This window comes from Spodoptera frugiperda, chromosome 26, assembly GCF_023101765.2.
Source record: "Spodoptera frugiperda isolate SF20-4 chromosome 26, AGI-APGP_CSIRO_Sfru_2.0, whole genome shotgun sequence".
Classification (NCBI taxonomy): domain Eukaryota; kingdom Metazoa; phylum Arthropoda; class Insecta; order Lepidoptera; family Noctuidae; genus Spodoptera; species Spodoptera frugiperda.
The window spans coordinates 12,496,067-12,517,894 of NC_064237.1; the positions used below are offsets into that span (position 1 = coordinate 12,496,067).

A 21,828-nucleotide genomic window follows, 5' to 3' on the forward strand; every position below is an offset into this window, starting at 1 on the left:
TGTAAGTCCCATGTAGTAGGTAGTCTATTGCCATGTACCGGGCACATTTCAGACTCCGTGCTACAACTGAGAAATTTTCGAAAAACCGATAAAAGCCCAGTAATACTTCGCCCGACCCGGGAATCGAACCCGAGACCCCTTGCTCTGCAGTCGCACGCGCAACCACTCGGCCAACGAGGCAGTACAATACATATATTCGGAAGTATGTCGCAATTACAATATATTACTAAGACTTAGCATTATAGCCGACAATAAAAAATAAACTTAAACAAATCAAAGATAATCCGATTCCACAATACAGTAACGGCTACTTAACCATAAGTTAGCACATATAACTGTACTTCTCACACAACGGGAGAAGATACTTTCACCGCTCTGACAACTCATATTACGAGCGAACTAATCAATCATGTCCATACTTAGCATAGGAAGTCGATATCAACATGCAAATACCACCCTTATTACTACTAGGATAAAGACACTCATCAATAGCTTGTGATAGTTCACTACTGGACTATAGAACTATTTATCTACAAGTGTCTATATATAAGGTGGTTCGCCGCGATCTTCGTTTTTGGCAAGCAGGTTCAAGAAGTTCTGTATAAGAAGTTCAGCAGATTTATTAAAGAGCACTGTTTTAGGTACGACTCAGCTCATAGGATACCCGCAAAAAGATTAAAGATGGTAATTTAAATATTTGGCTCTCTTTTTTGAGGGGAGAATAACATCCAAAGGTGTGAGACTCTTATTCACTAAAAACAACCCCGTTTCTACACATGTTTTTTAAGCCAGAGCCGCGGTAAACCCGCTAGGTAGTTTGCAACTCCGGATCGGGCATAAGTCCTACTGGGCCTCATTTGTCAGTGGTGGTCTGATGGCTCTTTGAAGCGATGGCTCTGATGAATCTGGTTTTGGTACCCTTGCTCGATGTTCGCAAAATCGCAAAAATATTTGACTATGCAGTCATATGGCAAATAAAACGCTACTTATACACATTGATACGGGTGGATAGCACTGAATAAATTGCTGATCTGCGATCAACTTCATTCAAGGACAGGCATCAATAGGCCCAGTTTATATTTACAACCAATCAATCGTAAAAATGATGTAACCGAAACGCTAAACACCGTATTTAACGGTGGTTTAACTGTCGAAACATGGTGCAATCTGCCTTTAATTAGAGTTATGTCAATCTTGGCTGTGGCTTGTCGAAATTATTTGTAAATTTTTAAATTATTGTAGAAAATGGATTATTATTGAAGCGTGGTAGTTTTCAATTTAAGAAGGATAATCATTATAACGAAATATGTGAAGAAATCAAGGGTAATTTACCCTAAAGCATTAATTAATTATGTTATTTCTAAACTGTCCGCGTAATTTCAACTTTATTGCAGTTTTAGTTGTTTTTTAACTGAAGATACCTTTAGTTGTTTTAATTTTAATCAAGGTTTTGTCATATATAATTTTCAATCTTAGCACTCATTGTTGATCATTTATGTTACAAACCCAATTTTATCCTGGGTTTTCTCAAACATTCTCTCGTCGGGGGTATTTCCGAACCGAAACAACCTTCAAACCTTTAAGAGCGTATTCTTTTTAAAAGGCCAGCAACCCGCCTGTGCTTGCTCTGGTGTTGCGGGTGTCCATGGGCAGCCCTGATTGCTTACTATCAGGTGACCCGTCTGTACCTTTACCCTTTATTTCATAAAAAAAACATCACACACTATATGAGAATCCAGATCTTATCATTTCTGGTGATAAATCCAACTACCCCAATAGAATTCTGACACAATTGCAATAGAATTCAAACCTATAACTATGTGTAAAGTCACGTAGCATTTCATAACTTGGAATTTGTGCACACCATCAAGCGCTGAAGGCATTTTAATATGTACTGCCTGGGCATCGAACGTGTTGCTATTCCCAATCGAGTTATAACTGTTTCGCCTGGACAATTCTATGTAGCTATTGGCTTGTGGGATTCAAAATTATATTGCAATTTATTTTGCACGTTTCTAGGTATAATATTGTGTCATTTTGATTGTTCAATCATTACACATTTTACTAAAAAAATAAAAATATAATTGATTCGATATTGATAAAATAATACATTTTTTTACGTTGCCCCCACACTAGTGTGTTCTCCTGTGTCGTGGGTCCGTTCACAAATATACCTACAAGTTCACATACACATATGTAAACGACATAATATAAATACATATTAATTTGTTTGTTTATATTTTTAAACGTGAAGTCTTAAGTTGGTTTATATCTGAACTGGTTTATTTAAAAAAACTATCACTCACCCAAATTCCATCTTGTTATGATACCAAAGTACCAAACGAAGTTATATACCTAAGTCTAAAATCTTTCTCAATTTCTTGAGCACATTACCACTGACTAACAAAATATTAATCATTAAAATCGGACCACCACTTCCACAGAATAGCACGTACAAACAGACAAATTCTTTATCGTCCGTTTCAATTTAAACAAGAAATGAATAGCATCGTTGTAGGCAATACCGACAACAATATTAAAATATTTACAATCAGTATTTGTAAACAAAACAGTGGAAAGTAATCCAAGAATTGTTTACTATCAGGAAACGAAGATTTGTTTTAACAACAACTTGTTCAATGGAAACTGCTAACAAACTGTTTAAATGAATACAAATATGCATCATCATAAGGACTCTATCACAGAAACGTGTTCCACAGCAAACAGTTGCAAACAACCATGCAATAAACAACAGTCAAAATATATTACAAATTAAAATTTGGCACGAATGGGCCGGCTCCAACGGAGTGATACCACGGCCTCACAGAAAACCGAAGTGAAACTACGCTTGCGTAGCGAGCGTCTTAAACCTCCGGGCCACTACGACCACAATCCTATCACACCAAAATAACTGAACAAAATCTAAGTGAAATTTTGCATAGACATAGATTAATTACAATCTAGAATTTGCACATAAATTGACAATAACTACAAGTAAAGATACACATCGATCTCTTTAATAACAAGATCATAAATAATCAAGTAATCCAAAAACAACTCCAAATACGTGTTTATAAGAACGGAAGTTGTTTGTTCATTAGCATAAATTTAAAAAACTGGCTATCCATTATGGATTCTCGTTGCGCAACTTAGAAAAGATTAGTAATGTATTTATTCATGGTCGGCTGTCTTTGTGATTGGAGGTGTTAGGTCTTTCTCTTTTACGGTCTAGACTAGACATAGTTTTAGTATTCCTTGTTTGATTATTATTGATATGAATATTCTATGTTGATTTTTTATTGTTACCTAGTGTCTATCTTTATCAGATTTTATGGTATTATAATACTGGAAAGTGACATAGGCAACTTTTTTCTAGCTTTACTTAGCTTGCTCATAATCTCGTTTTTTGAAATCTCTAATCTGAGGGCTTAGCACGAGTTTGTTTTACGTTTAAAGAGATCGAAACGAGAGCGCGTTTGGCGCTTTGATTGGTTGGTTTAATCGCGCCCACCAATCATAGCGCCGAACACGCTCTAGTTTCGTTTTTGTTCAACGTAAAGCTAACTCGTACTAAGGGGACTGAGTTCTACATACCTCTTGAAGGGACAAAAGATTGCAATATTTCCAATAGGTACACTCCACTATAAAACTCAATAAAATCGAAGGTACTTTACCAATAAACTGAATAAAAGAAAAAGCGTAACAGATCAACTTCTATAGTTTACGACACTCTTGCTATAAGTCCAAGGTTCGATTCATAACCTAAGGCAACCATACGTGATTGCCCCATAAACGTATATTACTGTTATTGACCAAATAAATCGCATTTTGTATGCTATTTGAATTTATTTTATGGAGTTACCAATGGTCATAAAATGGTGGATATTGATTTCTATAAAAGATATTATTATTGAATTTCGTAGAATAATATTATTTATGGGGGTCATTTCAAAATGGGTAGGCAAGGGTGTCCTTTAATCCGCCTGTTCAAAATCAGACCCGAGCCTCAAAGAGCCATCAGACTACCATAGATGGGGCCCAATATGGCTGAAGCCGACTCGGGGCTGCCGAAACCTCCTTATTTGTAGTCAGTAAATAATGAATGCAAAAGTAAATTAACAGAAAAGAAGACAGACTCTTCATTTAAATAAATTAATTAAAATGACATAATAAGAATTAACATACATTCCGGCCATGTAATAGTTTTAGTAGGCAAACAAATTACATAATAGAATGAATAATGTATACTTATAAATTAATCAAAATAAAATCGATTTCTAAGAAGGCTTTCTTTGGCTTTTTGTCCTAAAAAAATCTATTTTTGACATAGCTACACCAATTAAAGCAGTTTCTAAAGGTAAGCGTCCACACGCCCGCATCGTACGCATTCCGTATGACGTACCGTTCCGCATCGCATGTAGGCATTGCTGTTGCGATGCGTACGATGCGGATAGGTGGACACTTACCTTTAGGAACTGTTTTAAATGCTGAGGATACGTATAAAATAGATTTTTTTTGTCCATAAACCAAAGAAAGCCTTCTTGTTGTTTGAGTTTCTATACAAGACAAACTAAAATCCGTTGTTTACAGTTACATATTCCGCATACTATTAATTAATGGTGTGAAAAACTGCCATGCACCTTAAGATTTATCACCATGAAGTGACAATATCCTACCTAAGAGCTAAGGGGAAAACATGAGACTAGAATTTACATATAATATGTATGTAGTAGGAACTATCAGCGGTTTGAAATCTAGACGAACGAATCTCGTGAGGCTATATCTATAAGCGATCTCAATACAACTTTTGTAGATTAAGATTGATTTTCTGTCAAAAAGTAAGATTGATCCAGAGATTTTGGTTTAAGAGTGGTTATTGAAATTGGTACTGAATTAAGTACGTTTTATGGTTTATTCACGTAAATATTTGACGAGTGTAACTCTAGCTTGTTTAGTTTCTAGCCACGCTAGGGGCTCATAATCATGAGCAGCATTATGCGATATTAAATATATGAAACTTTAGTGTTATTTGTATTATACTGTTATGTTACATTTTAACGTCAATTAAATATTTTTTTGTGAATAAAACAGTTAAAATTTATATTCAGATTGTAAGGAAATACGGTTTTAGAATAGGAAACAAAACACTTTAGTTTTTAGTACGCAAAAGTTGCAAAATGAAACGGCGTTTGCGTGTGAGTAATGTACTCATAAAATATTACTTCTCAATAAAGATATTCGGATCATAAATATATCAGTTATCTTGTTCTTAATCGGTTTGGACATGAACTTTTGTAGTTTGGCAAAATTTTAGTTTTGGCCAAAGTTTTGATCGTTTATTAATTTATTTTGATTTAATTGACTTTTTTATAAGGAGGGTAAATCATCGAATGACTTCTCCTGCCTTGGGCGAGGCGAGAGGAAGTGTCAGATTCTTACTGACTAAAAACCACCCCGTTTCTACTCTTGCTTATTCATCATTTGTTTCTGGAAGAACATAAAAATACGTGTCTAATATTTTAAAATAATCTATAAGATGAGTATTGAAATAAAAATTCATCATGTACCCTAATTATGATTGATTTTTTTTTTGGAAACAAGACTAAATAACGAAACAGTCTTTAGAAAAATAAACAGAAGCTGATTCCAAAACATTACATTACAACTACACACTTCATAAACATACGTTTTAATTAAAAAATATGTATATTATAAAATTTCATCTCATTACGCAGCTATCACAACACACAGTTGGGCAAGCAGTCCCGTTATCATAATCAAGAAAAGTCAATGACCTCACTCAAAATTGAGGGCACTACTTTTAATTTTGATTAAGTAATCGATGATGAACTTCTTGATGAGTTGTTGACTGGTCAAGTGTAATGTTCCTGGTTTGATTTCCGCGTTGTCAAAATTCGGTTTCCGAGTGATGTATTTGAGATTATTGTTTTTGATTGAATAGTTGGTGCGGTGTCTGCATCTGGCTTCCGCGCATCATTTAGCCGGTTTGATTCCTGCATGGATCAACTCTTGTGTGATTCACAATTTGTTGTTTCGGGTCTGGGTGTGTTGTGTTTGTGAACTTGTATGTTGTGGCCATTTAACTCACTAGTCTGTTTAGACGTTGAGTATGGAATGAAATGAAATGAATATATTTTCTGTAAATAGGTTACAAAAAAACACTATGTGCACGTCAAAAATCATAAAAAAATCTAGATGACATCCTTTATCAGATAATAGTCAGATTTTGAAATTAATTTAAAACCCTTTCGGTAAATACTATGATGTGTGTGTTATAATGAAATTATTTGAGTCTTGATGAAAATAAAATTACACTTTATCCATAGTTGTGGTTACTCTAACCTCAATAAGAAACAAACGAAGCCATTGATAAATCGGCGAAACAACGGGAATTTGACGCAGAAAATTCAATTAATATTAGAAGCAAAACTATCTAGCGTTAGCTGCTATACAGTAATGAATAAGTAGTTATGGGGAAGAATTAATCGAAGTTTGTTGAAGTCTAATTTAATGCTTCACTATAAATCAATGTTCCAAGAACACATATACGCGATATGGTTTATTAGTTCCATGGAATATGGGGTAAGATATTAGCAAAAATAGCACCATTTGTAATTGTATATAGGTAGGTTTGATTTTTGAACCATGTTTGGTAATAGATAAGCAACGTCACGCCTTTTATCCCCGAAGGGGTAGGCAGAGGTGCTCATTACAATACGTAATGCCGCTATACAATGTACACCCACTTTTCACCATTTGTGTTATAAGTCCCATGTAATAGGGGGTTTGGTAATAGATCTCAATAAAAAAAGTCACTCAGTTAAAACTATAGCGTAAAATCACACAAAAATTAAAGTCAATTCAAACTCAAAGCACCATGAACCACTTAAAATTTCACCATCAAAAGTATGACGAACCACACTAATTGATTTAAAGCCTAAAATTGAATTAAAAAAAGAAAGAAATTCCAAATCGTAAATCACGATTTTCTCCTCAAACGTAAGTAGAGCTGAGCAAAATAGTTTTAATACAGATGATCTATACTAAGAACCGCACGCACATGCCGCACTAGTAACTGAAGTAAAAATAAAGTTAAATGTAGACACGACTACTAAAAAACGACTTGAAGTTAGAGAAAAAATTTACTCAGAAAAATGAAGGATGAAGTTCCAAGGAAAGACTAATGAAGCCATTCCTTTCCCTTAAACCGAAGCAGGAACGTTAAAGCAAACTTTTCTTTAAACCCAAGATGTCATTGCTTTCAAACGACCGGCAAACCGTTTACAGCACGCTTTATTCCAAAAAAACCTATAAAAATACCACTAAATATGAAACTTACCGTAATAAAAACACCAATAGCAGAAAAGAGTAATATCCCAATACACTTTTTCACACTAAACACAGCACAAACGCGCACACATCTTTTACCGACTGTCGTTGCGAGGAACGTGCGTTCACGCAGGTAACAACTTGGCGACTGGTTGGATGTCAAGTTCGAAGCTATTCGGGTTATGTCGCTGCTGTGTCGCTCGTGTACTGGCTATTATGCCGGAGTGTTATGTCAGGAAATATAATAGTACCTCGCATGCCTTATAATGATTTTGTTTATAAACACTCGGATGCTTAGGAATTGCTTTTGCAAATTATATTAGGTGGTCATTTTAGTTCTATTTTTGTGGGTCTTGTGTGGATTCTTTTGTAAATATGGAAGGAATATCTTGGTTGCCACTTATGTGTACTTTATGCAACTTATATTAATTTATAGAGACCTTTAAGTAATTCAGAGATAATAATTTAGGTGCAATACTGTTAAAAAAGCTTCTTGTTTAGTGATTATTTTTCTTTAGTAATTTTATTTTATTTAATGTTTTTGTACAATTATTTTACAAAGTCAGACATAATGCCACAGGCATTCTTTCTTGTTAACCTTTAGGTATTGTGGAGACAATACGGTAGTAATTTTCAGTTCTTATGTCAACTAGATTCCTATTCTATTATTTCGTGCTTGGTAAAAAAATATGGTAAAAAGTACGGTTGAAAAAAGTGTTGGTTCAAATTATTCTCAACTAACTAACCCGGCAAACATACTAGTACATTTTTTTTTTCAACTTTTATACCTTTCCTGGACTTCCACAAATAATTCTAACGTATAAGACAAATATAAGATAGATTACACACCAGGAATAATTCCAAAAATAGTATCATAAACAGTGAACAATAAAACAAGTTATTAAAAAGACGACAGACATTAAAAATATCTACAAATAACAGAAAACCTTCAGGAAATGACAAACGATTAAGAAATGGTAATAAATCTACAAAATTAAATAAATACTTCAGACGTAATTGGCATACATCCTCTATCACATCGAGTAAAGACAGAAGCTAAAATAAGAATGAAATAACAAAAACCAATTAACAAGCAGATTAGACGGTAGTAAAATAAATAACTTTAATATAATAATGCCACAATAACTGAACCTGGACGTGGTACGAAGGGAAAAACTAGGGAATGGAATTATTATCAAGAAGCTTTACAAATAACTTTTTTTATAGTATAAGCCAGTAAACGAGCAGACGGATTACCTGATGGTAAGCAATCGCCGCCGCCCATGGACACCCAAAACACCAGAGGCGTTACAAATGCGTTGCTGGCCTTTTGGGGGTTAGGAATTTAAGGGTTGTTGGGGAATCGGGGATTGGAAAGATTGGGAAGTGGGGTAATTGGGCCTCCGGTAACCTCACTCATACAACGAAACACAACGCAAGCGTTGTTTCACGTCAGTTTTCTGTGAGGCCGTGGTATTATCAAAGGAATACGACAGAAATACGTCCTTCTTTATTTAAAAAAAATAAAACTTCAAGAAAAACGTTTTGTAAAGGAATAACAGTATTAACATCTGGCTTTTTTAAATCAATGGCTCCAACAGTAAAAATATAAGGAATACTACTCATAGCTAAAATAGGTTTATTAACGTTTTTTAATGAATGTACGAGTAATACTTTCTACAGACAAAGAGTTACTCCACACATCTGGGTAGAGTTCTCATTGATTACACGCGCTGCTGACTGCCAGAAATGTGCGAATGAATTCCAGCTCTATTTGTTGCTAATTAAGAACATAATTTACCTGCACTATCTGATGTTGTAGATGAATTTTAGATGGATGCTCCATCTGATTAAATTGAAGCAAAATGTGAATTTTATCGTTGAATGTGTGAGAAGTAGAGATCTATTGTAATTTTGTATCTTCTTAAATCTATGGTAATTGTTTTGTTGCTCAAGTACAAGGTATTCATTCGGTGTTTAGAAAACCTAAATACTTGATTGTCATTTTAGAAGTTCAGAAATTTGTGAGTATAATAGTTGTTGTAAGTGCGGGAGAGCCATGCTTCGGCACGAATGGGCCAGTTCGACCGGAGTGATACCATGGCAGTTCGTTGTGTGAGTGAGGTTACCGGATACCCAATTACCCCCTTCCCAATCTTCCTAATCCCCAATTCCCCAACAACCCTTAAATTCCTCACCCCCAAAATGGCATCAACGCACTGATAACGCCTCTGGTGTTTTTGGCGTCCATAGGCGGCGGCGATTGCTTACCATCAGGTAATCCGTCTGCAAGTTTACCGGCTTATAACATAAAAAAAGATAAGACGCATCTGACCCGTCTTCCTCTTTAGTAAACGTTCATCCTTCTTCAATCCGAGACTGGCCGCATTGCCACGTTAAATGGCAATGCTTATTTTCTGACCGAAGAAATAGCCAGCCTTCTGGTCACGTGTAGAGTCGATAACCCTTTTACTTAATTTTGTAGCTTACCAATCTTAAAAAAAAAACAAAGAATGGGCAAAATTCTCCGTCCAAATAAGACAAGCATACTTCCTTGGCAGTAAAAGGAAATTAATCACTAATTTTAATTCTGCTTCATTAAGTAATAGAACCCGTGAACCTTGACGCCGGATGACGTCACGCACCGCTGCATTTTTGACCCTGACTAATTTTTGGGAGGGTTTTACGAAGGCGACCCTTTATTTGGTCGGTGGTCATCAACCTTGGAGGAAAAGGGAAGTTCAGTAATGATTCATTAGTTGGAGCTATTCTTCTACATACATATTGGAGACTCGATATCTGGATAGGTTTTCTCAGAAGAGTAGATGGTAAAGAAGTCGCTGGTAAAATGTAAGTATTATAAGCGTTGTAAACGCACCCACAACACAGGAGAAATTAGGTTGTAAACGCACCCACAACACAGGAGAAAATTTTAAGTTTATGTATATTTTTTTAAGGAACGTCGTCCCATTGTAGAGTTTTCTCCTGTGTCGTGATTGCGTTTACAAACATACAAGTTCACAAACACATGACACCCAGACCCTAAACAACCATTTGTTGACGACACAAAGAGTTACTCCAGTTACTCCATGCGGGAATCGCACCCGCGACAGGTTGCACGGCAGCCAGTTGCCTAGCCACCGCACCAACCGTGTAGTCAAATTAAATTTGAAACTTGAAGTATCTTATTAAATTTTGCTTTTTGTGTGATCCACAAATTGTTGATCCGAGTCTAGGTGTCATGTGTATGGAAAAGTATGCTTGTAAACGCACCCACGTCATAAGAGCCAAATAGGCGTGGGACATCGCTTAAAAAAAATCTAGAATCATGTTCATGCTTAGAAGCTTAGAAGTCTCTAGAATCTAGAGCTCGTTCTGGACTAACAGCATAACTTATTATGGTAATGATAATATCTTGCCTAAGAAGACAGGTCATCAAACAGTTGTAAACATGTTAGAACCGTTACAGACGTGCGGACAGTACTTGACATTACTTCAACAAAAATTCATAGAAATCATCACAGATAACATTACATTTACTACTTGACACGCGCGTGTAATCCATGTTTTAGGACCTACTTTTGACAGTTATCTTATATAGGGGGACGGGTCTCAAAAAAAAAAGCAAGGTCGTATTACTGTAATAGTTTTTTATACATACAAGAGACATTATTAAATCAAATTACAATAGGCAATAATAAAATCATTAGAGGCGAGAGATTATCAATTAGAGACGACAACACGGTTGGTGCGGTGGCTGGGCAACTGGCTGCCGAGCAACGGGTAGGTAGCGGGTTCGATTCCCGCACGGAGCAACACTTTGTGTGATCCACAAATTGTTGTTTCGGGTCTGGGTGTCATGTGTATGTGAACTTGTATGTTTGTAAACGCACCCACGACACAGGAGAAAATCCTAATGTGGGGCAAGGTTTTATAAAAAAAAACAAAAAAACAAAAAAAAAAAACAATTTTTACTTCTGCTTTGATTTATCTCATGTTAGATATTCTATCCACTCGCACGAGGCTCTTCGCTTCAAGCTTCCTTGTGCGAACTGCTAAGGACTGGAATTCTTTGCCTGAGTCTGTGTTTTCTGTAGGGATGTTTTCAAGGCCTGAGTGAATAGATTGCTTACGGGCAGGTGTGCTCCATCGTAGGCCGTATCATCACCAACCACCAAGCGATATAGTGGACAAACGTTGACCCATCAAAGATAAACAACAATGCTACGTGCTCAGTAGCCCTACTACTGGCTATAAATGAGACAGTAATCCATTTAAAAAAAGATAAAAATGCTGTCACGCACGCTGATGACCTCTTGGTTACGGCCAAATACCATTATTTAGGGTAGCCAACTAGTTCCCAGTAATTTGTAAGTAAGTTTTCTATAGAATTACATTTATTTTGGCAGTTTAGATTAAGTTAGCTGGTATCTGATGGATGAGTTCTGAGTAGTAGCTGCTTTTTGCAAGTAAGCTAAAGTCTACGAATAATTTATTGCGGTAATCTGGTTCAATCTTTGTTTTGAAACTGTTGTGCACCTTTCTTTGTTTTTCGTGAAGACAGTATGAATGTGTTTTTTAAGAAATAATGTGACATTATCATTTTTATTTCAGCTACGAGACATCCATTGCTGAACGTAAGTCTTGACCAATGATATCGATCGGGCGAAATGAATGAACGATCTAAAGATGGCATGTTAAAAAGATGCGTAATGTTTGGTGATTATGATGAATTTTGACAAAGATATGAAATGAAAAGATGGGTTGAAGCTCAAATACCCCCTTACCAATCCCCGGTTAACCAAAAACCCTTAAATTTCTAACCCCCAAAAGGGTGGCAATGCACTTGTTACGCCTCTGGTTTTTCGGGTGCCCATGGGTGGCGACGATGGCTCTGCTCATTTACTGACTTATACTATAAAAAAGTAGTAAATGGCAGAAGAGATTTTGACTAGTATGTAAAGCCCAAAAGGAGCTAGTAGACACATTACAAAATGAAAATAAATTTGCAAAGACGTTAACCTAAGGAGGCCAAGTTAGAAACTATCAGATACTATGCTATTTACGCTACCGTATGTAAATAGTAGTAATTTGTGCGTTTTCTTGTGTTTTTATGTTTGTAAGTAAAACTCGACATGTGGTAAACTTGAAATCATTGACGCCCCGGGGGGCTTCACACTCAGTTGCGGTAGAGAACTGAGGTTGAGCAGCACAGGAGCAAGAGCGGTTTGTTTAATTTATAAAGCTTTTATAATATGTCTTACTTTTATTGTATACGAGGACATTTTTTTTTACACAAATACGAAAATGTTTTTTTCTAAAATGTTATTATTTAGAAAACCAACAGCGATACATATATGCATGCATGCATTGCAAAGCAAGATTTACAGTTTAGTAAGGCTAATTGTAGGTTTCCCTGCTTAACTAGTTGGTATAATTATCTTGCGAACGGACTTTAAACAATATTTAAAATAAGGTTTTAAATTTGAAGTGAAAGTTAAATATACTATATGTTATGAAAAGGATATAACATTATTGTGTGTTACCGGAGGCCCAATTCCCCCTTCCCAATCTTCCCCATCCCCGATTCCCGAACAACAACTCTTAAATTCCTAACTCCCAAAAAGCCGGCAACGCACTTGTAACGCCTTTGGTGTTTCAAGTGTCCATGGGCGGCGGCGATTGCTTACCATCAGGTAATACGTCTGCTAGATTACCGGCGTGTTTCATAAAAAAAAATATATATATCATAAAATAAACATAGTAAATGCTTTATGATGAATGGAACGTTGTTGCTTGCTAGTCGTCTTTATCAACAATAAAATATTTAGTACTGGGTCAAGTTCAAAAAGGAGATGTTTTTATAAATAGATATGATAAGATCTACAATTAAACTGAAATGTCAAGGCTTTGAGAATTAATCATATCCTTTAGATCTACAATTTGGTTAATATGTCTCGCAACATTAATGTATGAGCAATTTATTGCATTAAGTAACTACATCCTTTACTTTAATGTAATCTAAATGAGACTTGTAAATGTTTCCTATCAAACTGGTATGTCAATAAGGTCTAAAATTAAAAAGAAGTGGGAGAATTTAGGAGTGGGAGCAAATACGTCATTTCTGCGTATATAACGTGTCTTGAAGGGACATCATGGGATATTTCAAATTAATATATCTTCGAAAGTATTTGTTTCGGTAAGAAAATAAGTGTCTAATATTTTAAACAATACTGACATTATAAGAATTAGACTGCTACCCTATTGAAGCCAAAAATATATTAAAAGAGGAATTAGAGTGCAGTTACTTATATTTCTTCAAAAACAGCTTTGTCTGTTTTATTATTGACGTCTTGTACTTGTCTGTACCTAAATCATTACTCACAGCTTGTCTTAATTCGTCTATTTGTCTATATAGGTATATCACTACTTACAGCTTCTAAAACCAATTGTCTTAACTCAACTCTTTCAAAAAAGTCCCTACTTCTTTCTCCCGCTTCGCTAGCGCTAGCACTAGCGCCCGAGTCTCAACCAATCATTATAAACCCAATAGCCGCCGAACTACCTTATTGAAGCCAAAAACTTATTTAAACAGGGATGAAAGTGCAGTTACTTACAATTTTTTACAAATAATAGTCTTGTCTGTTTCATTACTTACATCTTGTACTTGTGTATACCTATATCATTACTCACAGCTTGTCTTAATTCGTCAACTTGTCCATATTCTACTCTTTCAATAAAATCCTGTAGAACTATTTATATTAATTCTACTCTTTCAAAAAAGTCCCTACTCCTTCCTCCCGCTTCGCTCGCACTAGCGCCCGAGTCCCAACCAATCATTATAAACCCAATAGCCGCCGAACACCGCCGGCTTCCAATCACACTATACCGTTGCGTTTATCTATACCATCGCTAACGGCTACTGGAATTGTGGAATCCAAACGATTCACAGCAATTTTACGCGTTTTATCACCGACTTAGTGAAAACTAGGAAGTATTCAATTACTATTTAGTTTTAGTTTTATATCAATTATGAGCTTTTTTTTTCTCGGTAGTAGCACGATGTCTGGAAATGTGCCCGGTATATGGGGCTTACAACATAAATTGTGAAAAGTGGGTGTACATTGAAAAGTGACATTACGTGTCATAATTTGCATCTCTGCCTACACCTACGGGGATAAAAAGCGCGGTTCTCAAAAACTAATTATGAGCTTTTTGCTTGCCTTGAGTGATGGGGTATACGGGTTATCAAGGTCGTGTTATTGAATATTAATGAAACAAATATGAATTGATAAATTACCAGTGATCACTGGTCAGATAGTCCCAAATTGAGTAGGACGAACCGTGTAAACGTGGAACCTATTTTTCATTATTTGAATTTATCGTGGGTGAGTTTCTTGCCAGACACCATGTATCTACACTATTTAGTGATATTAAAGTGGTTAATCTTTGTTAGAGGGCACCCTAGATTGATATATTGCTCAAATTAATGATATATTTAAGAAAGGCCAAATTAATAGTACCCTTAACCGACGAGCTTGCGGGAAAAGTCTGACTGTTGATGAAACGAAAGAGGTATGTAAGAATCGTAGCAATTGGCGTTCCATTGTCTCTGCCTACCCCTATGGGAGACAGGCGTAAGGTTATGTATGTATGTGTGGTTAATGTAATTCAATCTGGAATTATAAACATCTCCAAGACTAGACTATATTCAGATTACAGTATTTAAAGTAGATAGAGAGTAAAAATATACCACGGATGGGAACCAAATTGCTTCACGACACAGGATATTAAACCCTATTTTCTCCCATTACAGTCTAGTTTAGCAATAACATGAATCAGGTTCCTTTGATGTAATATCCTATTTATACCAACAGATTACTACTAGGCTGCGATTAACAGCTATTTAGCATCCTTATTGGACATGTTTTTATATGTCCTAGGTTTTAATACTTCCTTTTCCTGTAGTCTTCTTGAACGTGTTAATATTACAGGTAAAAGTAAAGCTATGTTGGCTTCAGAGAAAAGATTTCTGCCTTCTTTTCATAAAGAGGAAGATTAACTTCCCATTCTTCTGTATACTGCTACTGCATGGTATGCTGCTATAATTCTGGGACTACCGAATTTTGGTTGTTTTTGCCATGCTTCGGCATGAATGTGCTGGCTCAACCGGAGTAATACCACGGCCTCAAAGAACACTCTGTTTCGTTGTGTGAGTGAGGTTACTAGAGGCCCAATTACAACTCTCCTTTTTTCTGAATCTTATTTCCCCAACAACTCTTAAATTAATTATTATGTTATCGGCTTACTCACGTAATGTTTTGACGAGGAACTCGACTAGTTTCAAGCCATGCTAGAGGCTCATATTCAGTAACGTGAGTAAGCCGATAACATAATAATTAATTTAGTATGTCTCGCGAGTTACAATAAAATCAACCCTTAAATTCTTTAAATTCCTAACACCCAAAAGGCCGCCAACGCACTTGTAGTACTTCTGGTGTTTCGGGTGTCCATGGGCGATGGCGCTTGTTTACCGTCAGGTGATCCGTCTGCTCATTTACCGTATACTAATACATCACCTCTACTCATGGGTTTTAAGTATTAAGGCCTATCTCAATTTAAGCCTCAAACCGATCAAGTTCTGTACACACAAATGACACTGACCTTCAATGTGATATCAGAAATTGGTATTGTAAAAGCAGACTGTTTACCAAACAAATGCAGCTACAATATCAAAGGTCCCATTCAGCAGTTCCACTACAAAGCAACATTGTTTCTTCAAATAGTCTTACTTTATACTGAACAACGTTTCTAGGGAAAGCTCACCACAATGAATGTTTGTGATAGTTATAGCTTCATTCTACTGAACGATGTTTTGGTATCGGAGTACCTAGGTGTTGTTATTGTGTCTCTACTTTCTAGAAAGAAAATCTTTGAACAAAGTTTTAGAATTATCGATGAAAATCGTGACAAAATTATATTTGTACAACATGGAAGTCATAGTAACTAATCGTAGGTAACTAATGAAACGTGGATGATACATAATATGCAATATCACACTGTATACTATCACACTCCGGAGCTGCGGACTACCTAGCGGGTTTACCGGGGCTCCGGCTCGAAAAGCAGGAGAAGGAACGGGGTGGTTTTTAGTCAGTAAGAGTCTGACACTCCCTCTCGCCTCGCCCAAGGCGAGAAAAGTCATTGGATGATTTTCCCCCCTCAAAAAAAAAAAAAATACTATCACACTAATATTATAAATGTGAAAGTTTGTTTGTTTGGATGTTTGTCTGTCAATCACGCTGAAACTACTGAGCGGATACAGACAGACTATGAGCTGACTTGGGTGATAGGATACTTACTTTTTATCTCACGGAAACGCGGACTAAGCCGCTGGCAGAAGTACCTACAGAAAACCTACAGTTAGATAAATAATAATAATCTGTTTTTATTTTAATTTTCAATTTATTCTTCTTAATTATGTAGTGGTAAATACGTAAAATATTTACTGAGCTTCCAAAGTTTACACAAACACAGAACTAGCGCCATCTGTGCAGTGAACGTAGAACTAGCGTTACTCGAGCTCTACAAGTTAAGCAAAGTGAAAGTGACGAAGAGAGTGTTGTATTCTGTGCAAAGCCTTCGTACCAATACACAGCGTTGTTAGTTAGATTGATTGAAGCTAGATGGCGTTGAACTTAATCTAAGTTCAAGTTGATATAAGCAACTTGACTGCCTCGTTGGTCTAGTGGTCGCAAGTGCGACTGCCGGACAAGGGGTCTCGGGTTCGATTTCCGGGTCGGGCAAAGTACTGCTGGGCTTTTTTCGGTTTTTCGAAATTTTCTCAGTATTAGCACGGAGTCTGGAATAGTGCCCAGTATATGGCAATAGGCTAAGCTAGCTAATATAAGTCCCATGTAATAAGGAGTAAGCCTATTGCCATATACTAGGCACAGTTTTAGACTCCGTGCTACTACTGAAATATTTCCGAAAGCTAACTAAGAAACCATTTGAATACTACAATAATTATAAATACCTATTAAGTAAAAACTAGACAAAAAATATAATTATTTTTAATCTAAATCTAATGTTAACAGTCAAACAGATTGAGATAATAATTACAAGATTTATCTTTAATCGCGAACCCACACATACCTTCCAAATCCCGAAGACGGAACAAAATAATATTTTATTAGATTAAGGGTGCTTTTCCACCAGAGATGTGCTATGTAGCTATGTACGAAGATGTAATAGCTAAACGCTGAAACAATGTGACCGTTTCCACCGATACTGAGCTATGTAGCTGTGCGAGTAAGAAGTGCTATGAAGATGCGCTGCCACAAAGTAGCTGTGCGAGGAAGATGCGAAGCTCGAGTATGCGATGTATCGATAGTAGGGAAGCCATCCATAGCACACATCCATAATACGCATCCATAGCACGCATCTTTCCATATAAAAAACATAGCTGAATTCGTTTCCACCATTGCTAAACTATGTGTACCAATGAATATAATTAGTGGAAGCCAAACGCATCCACAACAACATAGTAAAGCACGTCTCTTATGGAAAAGCTCCCTAAAAACCAAAACGCCCACTCGCCTGCCATTTTCAGACAAGAGCAAACAGCCTCAAATCTTAAAAGAAAGCATCTTAGGACTTCAAAGCAGAAAACATACACCGTAATACCGTTGAAAACATTTACAAAGGGATTCTTACGAAGAGAACGATTGCTAAAGAAAATTAGGAAATAAGAACTAGAGAAAACACTCGCGTTATTTTAAAAATTCTCTTTCGTTCGTATGAAAAAGAATAAAATTATAAAAGTCGTGAGATTTTTATTAAAATGTGAGTGTGTATGTAATTCTGTATATTAAGATTAATTTGTTCGTCACTGTATGTATCACTGATCCGGAGCTGCGGTCTACCTAGCGGGTTTACCGGAGCTCCGGCTCGAAAAGCAGGAGTAGGAACGGGGTGGTTTTTAGTCAGTAAGAGTCTGACACTCCCTCTCACCGTATGTGTCTAAACGAGAATGTGGTACCCTTTGTGGATTGTGGAGCGCAGATGACAGTTGCTGCACATGAAATATTATGTGCGGTAAGGGTAACCCGAATCATGGTCACAGGCAGTAGAGAAACACCGCGGTGATTTTAGCCGGTAAGAGTCCGGCACGCCCCAGTCTTCCACAGGGAATGTGGGAAGACGAAGAGGATTTCCATCGCGTTATAAAAAAAAAAGCATGAAATACTATAATTTTGTCTTAAACTTGGTTAAGAGTCAGTGTTGATCCCAAAATCGAATTTCAGATGTGTCAGATAGTGAATGAGAAACTAACTGAGAAACTTAGAACATCTGAGAAATCTATTAGATTTTTTTAAATTCCCAGAAATTGGGGATAAACGAAATTTCAAAAATAATATATGTATGTATATATGAGAAATTCCTGAGGCAAAGGACGATAATTGAATGCCCAAAGTCGCGGTTAAAAGCTAGCATGTAAGTATAATACAAAAATGTATTAATACGAATAAGAGAAACGTTGAGTGTTTTCCAAGGGCACGTAATGTTTCGCTGTTTGATAAAATATTCGCAGCTAATGTGAGGGCGAGTTCTTTTAAAGCCCTCTTTTATATTATTTTGTGTTGTTTGTGAACGCCTCAAGGCATGTTTTTGTCTAAAGTAAGATCTGAAACTTTATCTATCCTAAGGTCCTGTTTCAAATGTCTGGATAGTCGCTATGTCCCAGATAAAGTTGAATTAAGAGCGTAATTCGTATGAACTATCTTTCATATAAGTTTATTGGGGACTTATATGAAGGTGGTGAAACAGGGGTTAAATGTGTTTCAGGCATAGTCATTGTCTGCGGGACACAAAAGATCACGTGATCTTATTTTAAATTAATGACGAACAAAATGACGTTAAGATTTTGAGGATTAGTTCAGCACATAATGCGAAATATAAATTATGTATGTTTCTATTATAACTTTTGTGAGACATACTAAATTAATTATTATGTTTTCGACTTACTCACGTAACTATTTAATGAGTAGCAGCGCCACAGTCACCGCGTCGTATGTCGCGGATGCTCATGAATATGAGCCCAAGCATGGCTTGAAATTAGTTGAGTTTCACGACAAATAATAATTACATGAGTAAGTCAAAAAACATTAGTAAATTATGAAACTATAAACCCGAAAACTCTTATCAAATATTAGTACGGTATTATCCTCAAGACAGTCATGCATTTACCAATTACATTGCATTTATTTTAAAACCCTCCATATCAAGAATTAAAACCACTCCACATTAGCTTTAAAAATACAGTCTTCCACAAGCGAAGCATCTAACAAACCAAACATAGTTAACTGTTTGTATGTTACTAACTACGTAACTAAAGAATTAAAGCTAGGAAAGCAATCGAGAAGCACACACGAGTGTGTACAGATAGCCGCCATTTTGTTTCAACAGAGGAATTTAATTGTTCTGTGTGTTGAAAACGAGGTTTGGTCCCAGTGGTAGCTGTTGATAGAAGCGGAGAACCTATTAAAAGTGGGGTGGCGTTCTAATGATAGCTGGAGTGTTTTGAAAGGCTTGTAGAAGGTGGGGTGTTAGTGGTAGCGAGTTGAATTTTTAAGATTGGAGTGTTAAAAGTTAGTATGCTTTTTATTTATAGTTTAATATTGAAGAGGTCTGTGTGTGAAGTACCACATAATAATAGTTAGATTAGTTATTCTATAGTGATGTTATTGTGTATGGTATAGGAGACAATAAAGCTATTGTATCTTCCGATGGTAAGCGATTAGTGTCACCTATAGACTCACACGCAACACCAGAGGAGTTTCAAATACACTGCCGACCTTTTCAAAAGGAGTACGCTCTTGCCTTTGCGTTGTTATTATTGTAATGTTTTACCTGATCATGATCTTATATACAAGTTTTTAAACTGACATGGTCACTAACACTATTATTAGAACTTATAACGGGATATTTACCATGTTTATTCATTTTATCGAGTTTCCGATATTTCGGCACTGTTGCAAGCGCCATGTTCACGGATTAACTGAACTGACTGTTAACTGAAAGCTTACATATGTTATCAAGAGATAAGACATAAGACTGCATAGTTGGTGCGGTGGCTAGGCAACCGCCTGCCGCGCAACGTGTAGCCACAAATTGTTGTTTTGGGTCTGGGTATCATGTGCATGTGACATTGTATGTTTGTAAACGCACCCACGACACAGGAGAAAATCCTAGTGTAGGGCAAAAAAATCAAATAAAAAAAAATCTAGAACTTTACCAGGAAGAAAAATTTTCAAAGCTTTTAGATAATTCACAGAAGAAAGGTTATTTCTAACAATGTAGAGTACGAGTGTTCATTACGTAATGGCTCTACCTATACTGAGGTTCAACTCTACCAAATACATAGAGCACAGTAGAGGGAAAGAATTTAGTTTTTGTAAGAGCATTTCAAACGGTGGTTGCGGTTTCCAAAGAGCTTTTCTTTTGTTTTGAAGATTTTCTCTGTTAGTAGTCTTCACTTTATATTTTTAAATGGAACTTTTCTTAGATTTCAGTGAAGCTTTAGATTTAATAGAAGTTTAGTTTTTAAAGGTTTGGGTGTCCATATTTCAATATTATTTGTTGCTTGGTTTTTCCTTGCAGTTTTTGTTTTGGTGAAAAGTGGGTGTACATTGTACAGTGGTATTTCTGTGCAATGCACCTCTGCCTACTCCTTCGGGGATAAAAATCGTGACGTTGCTTGGTTACTTTTTGCAGTTTTTGTTAATTTTGTTGTTGTAGTAGTTTTGCGTGTACGCTGATTTTAATTGCTTGTTTTGTTATCAGATTTGTAGACGCCATTTATTGCAGCAACGATTTTTCTTTCACTTACCTGAAATGAAAAAAGAAATACATCAATTAAGTTTACCAAATAAATAAAGACAGTCTTAGTTACTAAATAGGTAATTTATACATTCATAAAGATAGAAGGGAATGGAACGCTTAACAAAATAAAAGTAAAGTTCAAAGGAACAATTTCTACATTTCCAATGGATTTAAAAAAAATACTCTTTCAACAAATTAACTCTTTCTTACCATAATATTCATTTGTGTTTTTTTAAAGTTCTGATATTACTGCAAAGGTATCTCACCTGACACAGTCGTGGGCGCACTCCCGAAGCCTGCAGTAGCTGCAGCTGCAGGTGGAGTAGCAGGATCCAAGGTCGGACTCCGCCAGGCTGATGGAGTCGAACCTCTGGGCCAGGCCCTCGCCTGAACTGGGCACCGTGTGGGAACCACGCCATCTGGAAACATTGATAACCAAGATTCAATGGTTGCAATTACTTTAGTCGAAAAAATATAATTGAATGAATAAAAAGAAAATCGTATTAACAAAACAGTTTTAATGGACAAAATAAAAAAAAAAATAATTATAATCTGGCTAAGATTTTATAACGATACCGACTTTTTTAATAAACT

At 36.1% G+C, this 21,828-nt stretch overlaps 2 protein-coding genes across 3 annotated transcripts in view; one reads left to right on the top strand and one right to left on the bottom strand.

The window, feature by feature from the left end:
• LOC118264513 (uncharacterized) overlaps positions 1-21,828 on the bottom strand; it is a 157,946-nt gene that overhangs the window by 108,049 nt on the left and 28,069 nt on the right. The window contains exon 3 of one of the 2 annotated variants that reach the window (XM_050704864.1): positions 21,501-21,653. In XM_050704864.1, the coding sequence (XP_050560821.1) occupies positions 21,501-21,653 (153 nt within the window). Of the gene's footprint in view, positions 1-7,360; positions 7,525-21,500; positions 21,654-21,828 lie in introns of those variants that run through there. The other variant, XM_035577041.2, reaches the window with a different exon arrangement.
• The window catches only part of LOC118264327 (uncharacterized), a 419,163-nt gene that overhangs the window by 25,610 nt on the left and 371,725 nt on the right, over positions 1-21,828 (top strand). The gene's annotated exons all lie outside the window — the stretch shown is intronic.